We start from the raw sequence: 8,666 nt of genomic DNA, 5'->3' as shown, positions 1-8,666 counted from the left end.
TCTCTACTAAAAATACAAAAATTAGCCTGGCATGGTGGCACGTGCCTGTAGTCCCAGCTACTCAAGAGGCTGAGGCAGGAGAATCGCTTGAATCCAGGAGGTGGAGGTTGCAGTGAGCCAAGATCGCACCACTGCCCTCCAGCCTGGCAAGAGAGCAAGACTTCGTCTCAAAAAAAAAAATAGGCATGGTGGTACACAGCCATAGTCCCAGCTACTCGAGAGGCTAAGGTTGGAGAATTGCTTGAGCCCAGGAGGCGGAGGTTGCAGTGACCTGAGATTGTGCCACTGCACTCTAGCCTGGGTGACAGAGACTCCATCCATCCATCCATCCATCCATCCATCCATCCATCCATCCATCCATAAATAAGCAAGCCTGTGTGTTGAAATACAGCATATATACCAACGCGTATAAAATTAAATACATCTAGAGAACAAAATCCCATCACTCGAGCCAGGAAAAACACTTTATCATGATCTCACAGGGCCCCTTTGAGCTAACTACAAGCCTGAAGTTGACGATCACCACCTTGCTCTTCCGCCGTGACCTTACCACCTGAGTGTGTCCTTACATTGTCTCACTCTGCCTGTTTGGAACATCACACAAATGGCTCATACTCTTTCTTCCGTGACTTGCTTCTTTCAACATCTATCCATTTGTTGCACCTGACTGTAGCTCTTCTCACAGGTATGGAACACTGCACTGTCAGAATGACAACTTATTATCACCACATTCTGGCTTTTAGTGTGTTTGTGTGCACACATGTGCCTGTGCTATTACAAACAATGCTTCTGCAAGCATTTCTGTCCCTGTCTACTGGTGTACATGCACAACAGTTCTCTGGTGCACTGAGGGCAGAACTCATGGGTCCCAGAGTGCACAAGTTCAACTTTCCCAACATGGTTACACATTTCCCACTCCTACGGCTGTCGGGGGAGGCCCCAGTGCTCCACAGCACAGTGGTGTAGCTAATGACACGTCTGAAAGTCTCCCTTGCCTGCCTCCTCCTGCCACCTCCACTTTCTTTTATCTTGTGCTTGTTACAGCTTTTCTAGTCCCATTAATCTTTCTTTCTATTAATTTATGAGGCAGGGTCTCACTCTGTCGTTCAGACTGGAGTGCAGTGGCATGATCAAGGCTCACTGCCGCCTTGACCTCCCAGGCTCAGGTGATCTCCCATCTCAGCCTCCCAAGTAGCTGGGACTACAGGCACGCACCACCACGCCTGGCTAAGTTTTTTATATTTTTGTAGAAGATAGGGTTTCACCACGTTGCCCAGGCTGGTCTTGAACTCCTGGACTCAAGCAATCTGCCTGAGACTCAAGCAAATTCAGCCTCCCTAAGTGCTGGGATTACAGGCATGAGTCACTGCACCTGGTTGGCTTCAGGTTTTTTAAAACTCAGCAAACTGAGTTTAAAGGGAAAAAAGAAAAAAAAGAAAAGAAAAGAAAAGAGAAGAGAAGAGAAAAGAGAAAAGAAAGAAAAGCAGTCTAATACTTTGCCATTACTGATACATTTGGATTCAACTGACTCAATCCACCTTTTCTCTCTGCTTTCTTTTGGATACTTTTTTCTCATTTTTTTTTTTTCTCTCTCTCTCTCTCATCTCCTCTGAAAGTAGTACACTCTATTTCTACTCATTTCAGGTTACCCTAGAAATGTCAACAGGCCTGTTTCCTAGTTTCATCCCTCTTCCCGAGTGAGCGTTTTCAAGGACTGTAACCCCAACCACCTCCTACCTCTGAACTTACATACCATTGTTGTTATGTATTCTAAATGGCCCTTGCTTTACCCCACAACACATTTTTCTTTTATAAGGTCAGTGCTTATTTACATTTATACTTCGTTTCTCTGATCTTTCCATCTGGGATTGTGCCCCTCAGTCTGAAAATATCCTTTATGATTTTTTAAAAAGGAGAATGCTTATTTCATTTTTAAAAAACAACTTTATACATATACAGTTCACCCATTAAAGTGTACAATTCAATGGCTCTTGGCATATTCAGCATATTCACAGATTTGTGCAACCGCAATCACTTTTAGAACATTTTCATTACCCCAAAATAAATTTTTGCTTAGTGAGAGTCTGCTGGTGACAGAATCCCTGACTTTGTTGGTCTAAAAACAGGCCAGGTGCGGTGGCTCATGCCTGTAATCCCAGCACTTTGAGAGGCCAAGGTGGGCAGATCACTTGAGCTCAGGAATTCAAGATCAGCCTGGGCAACATGGTGAGACCCTATCTCTATAAAAAACAAAAAATACGTCTCATATTTTCCCTGAGTATGCAATTCTAGGATGACAACTTTCTTTCATTCCTGTTTACACTGGTTATAGCTGAGATACCTGCTGCTACGTTGCTCCTTGAAAGGTAGTATGTCCTTTCTCTCTGATTTTAAGGTATTCTCATGGTCTTTGTGTTCTTTAATGTTATTACAACGTGATTGGGTATGTAGTAGTTTTTAAATAAGTCCACAAATTCTTACAGTCCTCCCTTCAGGAAGTGGAACCTAATTCTTCTAAGTGCGTGCTGGGTGTAGTGACTTGCTTCTAACAAACAGAATGTAGCAGAATATCACTTCCAAGGCCAGATCATAAGCAAGCCCCATAATGCTCCCTCCTGCCTTCTCTCTTGGATTACCCCTCTGGGAAAGCCACCTGCCATCTCCTGAGAACACTCAGGCCGACGGAGATGTCCATGTGGCGAGGCACAGGGGCCACCAATCAACAACCCCATGAGTGATCTTGGAAACAGATCCTCCAGCCCCAGTCCAGCCTTCAAATGAGTGCAGCTTCCCAACTGACCCCAAGCTAGACTCACCCAGCTAAGCCACTCCTGATTCCTGGCCCACAGAAACTGAGGTAATAAGTGTTTGTTATTTTAAGCCCCCAGTTTTGGGTAATTTGTGTGTAGCAACTGATCATCAATGAAAAGTATGGAATTTTTTTTAAGTAAATTTGCTTACTTAGAATAAACATAAGAAAAGTGCATAAAACATGTATACAGTTCAATGAATATTCATAAAGTACAAATGCCTACTTAATCATCACCCAGATGAAGAAACAGAACATTTGGATGTATATTTCTTCCTATCAACCTGCTTGAGACTTGCTGGTCTTCTTGAATCTGTGAACTGGTGATTTTCAAAAGTTCTGGAAAGTTCTCAGCCACTGTTTTTAAATACTGCTTCTGACTCATTTTCACTGTTTTGTTTTGTTTTTTTCCACCTGGAACTCCATCGTTTTACATTGGATCTCTTCATTCTATTCTCCATGTCTCTCAGTCTCTTGCTTTACATTATCACTGTTTATCTTGCTGGGCTGCATTTTGGAAAACTTCAGATCTAGCCTCCCATTCACTAATTATCTCTTCACCTTTGTCTAATCCACAGATACAAGGTTTTTAATTGCCATAATACACTACAGTAGTATATAGTCACTCCTTATCCATGTGGGGGGGATGTTCCAAGACCCCCAACCCCAGTGGATGCCCGAAATGGCGGCGAGTACTGAACCCTATATATACTGTGCTTTCTCTTACACATACATACATATGATAAAGTTTAATTTATAAATTAGGCACAGTAACAAATTAACAATAACTAATGAGAAAATTATAAAAATATACACTAATAAAAATTATGTGAATGTGGTCTCTCTCAAAGTATCTTATTGCATGTGATAGTTTTGGACACGGTTGACAACAGGTAGCTAAAACCACAGAAAGGGAAACTGGAGACGCCAGGGGTTGGTGGCAGATTATTGTATCTTTTATTTCCAGAACATTGGTTTGGTTCTTTTGCAAATCTGCTCCTATTTTCGCTTTTTTTGGTTTTTAAATAATTTTTTTTTTAATTTTTTTTTTTTTTTTTTTTTTTTTTTTTTTTTTTTTGAGACGGAGTCTCGCTCTGTCGCCCAGGCTGGAGTGCAGTGGCCAGATCTCGGCTCACTGCAAGCTCTGCCTCCTGGGTTTACACCATTCTCCTGCCTCAGCCTCCCGAGTAGCTGGCCCGGCTAGTTTTTTGTATTTTTTAGCAGAGACAGGGTTTCACTGTGTTAGCCAGGATGGTCTCGATCTCCTGACCTCATGATCCGCCCGTCTCGGCCTCCCAAAGTGCTGGGATTACAGGCTTGAGCCACCGCGCCTGGCCTAGTTCTTAAATAATTTTTAAACATACCTAAATTCCACGGCTGATAATTGTGATGTCTGAAGTCTTTACAAGTCTGGTTCTACCACGTTATTTTTGATGTTGGTTATCTTGCACCTGAGGCTCTGTTACCTTGCTTGTCTGACGAGCCTTTCTGCAATCTGCTCATTTCTCTTTCCTATTTTAAAAATAACTTAAAGCTCTTGGCTCAAAATTTATTGCTCCCTTCCTTTGATGCTCATTTCCCAGCAAGCCATCGTCCTATATGGGGCCAGACTCCTAGTCGCACTGTGGGGAGGGACAGGTGCTGTGCCCATCATACTCAGCAGCAGTGAGGCGGTACATTGTGAAGTGGCCCAGGTCATGTTTGGGGATGATCCTTGAGGGTCACTGTCCATCAAGGGTCACTGAGTAGGCCCTAAGATTCTCATATGTCTTGGAACTTTATAAGTGAGAATTCTTTGAGAACTGATATGAATAGAGCTTTGTCCAGGTAGGATCTACATTTTCTTCTATCAAGTGTTTGAGACTTCCAACATTCTGGGACCAGTGGGACCACTTAAATTCTTGGATTCTCATGTGCAAAAACCCACATGAAGGCTGGCTCAGTTCTCAAGGAAGACTTTTTTTCAGTCGAGTAAGTGGCAAGGTTTAATTTTTGTATGGGAAGCCAGGAGGGCAGATTTGCTATTAGTTCACAGAGGGTGTCACCCTTTGGGGACCCAGCTTTATAGAGAGTTCTATTAGGGCCCTCATTTTGCAAAGGTTTTGGTTTGTCTTCAGCCCAGGCATCAGGAACCCCAAAAAACAATGTTCAGTTTCACCTGGTTTGTCAAATACTCTCAAGGCAAAGGTCAGACTTTGGCATTCTGCTATCTCTTTTACATTCTGCCAAAGTATTCCTTATTTTCTTGCCAGCTCATTGCTGTATTTTTAAAATATTTGTTGTTATTCTTTATTTACCTAGAATTTTTAGCTGTTTGCAAAGAGAGGATCAGTTCAGGTAACTATTCCACCATGAAACTAGAAAGAGAAGTGGTTGGCCGGCTGGGTGCAGTGGCTCATGCCTGTAATCCCTGCACTTTGGGAGGCCAAGGCGGATGGATCACCAGAAGTCAGGAGTCAAGACCAGCCTGGCCAACATGGTGAAACCCCATCTCTAGTAAAATACAAAAATTAGCTGGACGTGGTGGCACGCATCTATAATCCCAGCCACTTGGGTGGCTGAGGCAGGAGAATAACTTGAACCTGGGAGACAGAGGTTGCAGTGAGCCTAGATGGTGCCACTGCACTCCAGCCTGGGTGACAGAGTAAGACTTTGTCTCAGAAAAAAAAAGAAGTTGTTGGCCATTCTTTCTTCAAGTACCTTCTCTCTCTAGTTTCCTTTTCTTGGAACTCCTGTCATCTATAGGACATGTACCAGTATGACAAGGTTCTCAAGCTACCCTCTATCTCGCCCTCTTTATCTCTCACTGCCACCTTCTATATGACCATTTCAGCTTTAACTTCCAATTTACTAATCCTTTCTTGGACTATAGGTTAATACTTGGCTCTCTAGTGAGTTTCTTATTTTAAGAGCTGTATTCTTTCTTTCCGAAATTTATCATCAGTTCTTTCTTATGTCTAATCTCTGTTCTTAAGGGTACCACACCCTCTTTTATCTCTCTGATGTAAAAACAAATGCTCATGTTTAAAACCTTGTAGGCTGTTACTATTTCAGTTTGGGTATAAATCCTCCCACTTGGGTTACTGGTCATTCTTTAAGGCATTGGATTTTCTCATGTATTTTGTAATTTTTGTTTGCGTACTCATGATGCATGGTACTTCGTTTTTCCTTCTAGGACAACACCCAGGGTCATAAAACCAGAAGCATACCTTTCAATAGCTCTCGGGACTGTCGTACTGGGGGATAACCCTACTCTAGTCCCAGAGCTGATGCTGAGTGGAAGCTTAGTTGCCAGTCACCAGGTATCCATGTCCTTCCACTGCTACAGACATGCGTCCTGTTTCCAGCTGCAATCCCAGGAGATGCAGGGAGTCTTTTCACCCTTTTTTTCCATAGGAAAAACAGCCCAGCTCCAGTTTTACCAACTGGACAGAGGGAGCCTGGCTCCAGTTCTGCGTGTACCACTGGACCTAGGAAATACTGGAAGGGTTTCTGCCCCATGTGGGAGTCAGGGTCTTGGTCTGGTCTTACTACTCAATGCAGAAGCTGGCCAACTACCACTTCAGCCCTCACCTACAGCTAGAAGTTTCTGCTGCTTTTCCACACAGGAATTACCTTCCAAGTATAGTTGCATAATTTTAACTTAAAGGGTTTTTTCATTGGTTGTGTGAGTGTGCTGGTCTCTGTGTGCACAAACCCACTCTGCCTCTATGACCGGAGTGCTTGGCACTGTCTGCCAGAGATGGGTCATTGTGTTTCTGGAACACTGCGGAGAGGAAGAACACACTAGACGGCTTAGGGCAGAGGCAGGAGGCTCAAGGGGACATCCTGAAGGAAACTCAAGGGTGTAACCATCCTAGAGGAGACGCAAGTCCAGTTGGTCACAGGTACTGCAGTCAGAGATGACGCAGCCAGCCTGCTACCCTGGAGAGTCGGCTCCACAGAGGAGGCTCATATCCTAAAGACACAACCTTGGGGATCTAGGGTCCATGACCACACCTGAAACCCAGCCTACAATGTCCCCATCTCTAGCAAAATGGGCCACCCCTCCCATGCCGGGTCTCTGTCCTAGGGGAGCCACAGTCTAGCTCTGACTGGTGGAGCAGGGAGAGGGGCCACCTGGGGCTGGGGAGAGTGGGGAAAGCAGTGACAGCAGCATCAAATCTGGAGTGGCCCTGAGTTGGGGCTTGCCAAGGCCCAGTCTCTCTCATACTGTGAGAGGATCCCCAGAGGACCAGGGTGGGAGCCTCTCCAACTACTCCACAGACTACTGCAAGGCCGAGGCCTGGGGGAGGTGTTAAAAAGGACTTTCTCAGACCCTGTCTCTATCACCCAAGGATCTTGAGATGACCAGCAGTGACCATGGACTGGGCCAGGACATGGCTGCAGAAGGCAGCCCTGAGTGTTCCCCACCCGTCCAGCCTTAACATGCCCAGCCCAACACAGGGATTATTCATACATATCAAGTACCACCTCTGCAGTCACTCCATCTCCATCCTGTGGAGCCCAAATCCACAGCACCTACCCTGAGACCTAGGAAATATTTGACAGATTTCTGCCACAGACAGAGGTTTACTTGTCTCTATTTCCAGATTTTTTTTTTTCAAGTTCAAAATATATACATATATGCAGACATGTTTACATTCACATGGGCAGACACAGGCATGCCCAGAGTTGTTGCTGGTTCTGCCTCCATTCAGAATGGCAGGGGCCACCCAGGAGACACGGAGCTGACCTCACCGATAGGGGTTTCAGACGTGACGGGCAGGGAGTCTCTGCTCAGAAGCCAAACTGGAGGTGACGGCAAGCCGAGCCCCCATCCCTGCCCAAGACCATCCCCTGCAGGACAGGCCTGATGGGCGAGTGGTGGGGCAGGGCACGCCTCAGTCAGAGTCACAGGCCTTTTGTTCAGTGGCAGCATCCACTGCAGAGGCTAGGCTGTCGTCCTGGCCTTTCAGCCTTTCACCTGGGATGGATGGCAGACAGAAGGAGTGGGAAGGGTTCCTGTGCTTGGGCCACCATCCAGTGGGTAGGACCCCACCTTCCCAGGTACTGCACTTACGGATCAGCTCCGCAATGGCCCTCTGAGTCCGCTTTTTTAGTTTCTCCAGCTTCTTGGCCACATCTCTCTTGAGGTCCCTGGAGCAGGGAGGCAGGGAGAAGCAGGAAGGTGAAGGTCGGCCTGATGTGGCCTTGGACCCCCTCCCCTCTTGCAGCCCTCTGGCATAGGAGTCATGCTCAGTTGCTTGAGGGGGCTGCCCTGGGGAAGAGGCCAGGACATTCCCCTTCTGCACCCTCTGAAACCCAGCACGAACCATTATTTCCTGTCCCACTGAGGCAGGGGGACTAGTACCACAAACCCACCCAACGCAAGGGACTGAGCTAAGACATGCAAAAGTGGATGGTTTCTCAGGGAGCCTCTCTTGCTCTGCTCCTCCGGTCACCATCAGGGAGTGACTTGCTCCCGTCCACTGTGGGCCCTGCTCCTCCTCCAGCCACAGGCCCAGCCCCTCCACTGTGGGCATCTGGAAGTGCACAAGCACTCAGTCCATTCTCTCTGGCTCTGGGATTCCCAGGACATATGCCCCATGCTTTTGTTTCATCAAATGAAAATACCCTCAGCTGGTGTGAAGTGGACCCAGAATCAGACGACAGGGATACAGCCCTACCTCCGGCTCAAGATGAAGACAGACACAAGCCTCCCGGCCCACAGCACCCTCTCTCCCACTCTCTCTCTGCCTAGCAAGAAGGATGATGACCTTCATTTCAGAGAGGAGGAAACCAGGGCCAGAGGGAACAAACTATGGTGGTAGAACAGGAACAGAAAACTGTGTCTGCCCTTCCGTCCACCCCTGGC

The 8,666-nt window shown here is 46.3% G+C and overlaps 1 protein-coding gene across 1 annotated transcript in view; it reads right to left on the bottom strand.

Annotated features, from left to right (window-relative positions):
- Nucleotides 1-7,365: 7,365 nt before the first annotated feature.
- CCDC12 (coiled-coil domain containing 12) overlaps nucleotides 7,366-8,666 on the bottom strand; it is a 62,876-nt gene continuing 61,575 nt past the window's right edge. Inside the window, exons 7-8 of the mRNA XM_011981046.1 lie at nucleotides 7,872-7,948; nucleotides 7,366-7,775 (exon numbers count right to left, since the gene is read on the bottom strand). Of these exons, the coding sequence (XP_011836436.1) occupies nucleotides 7,693-7,775; nucleotides 7,872-7,948 (160 nt within the window). The 3' untranslated portion in view covers nucleotides 7,366-7,692. The remainder of the gene's footprint in view (nucleotides 7,776-7,871; nucleotides 7,949-8,666) is intronic.

This window comes from Mandrillus leucophaeus, unplaced genomic scaffold, assembly GCF_000951045.1.
Source record: "Mandrillus leucophaeus isolate KB7577 unplaced genomic scaffold, Mleu.le_1.0 Scaffold22, whole genome shotgun sequence".
NCBI classification, from domain to species: domain Eukaryota; kingdom Metazoa; phylum Chordata; class Mammalia; order Primates; family Cercopithecidae; genus Mandrillus; species Mandrillus leucophaeus.
This window is presented reverse-complemented; position numbering and strand designations above follow the sequence as displayed.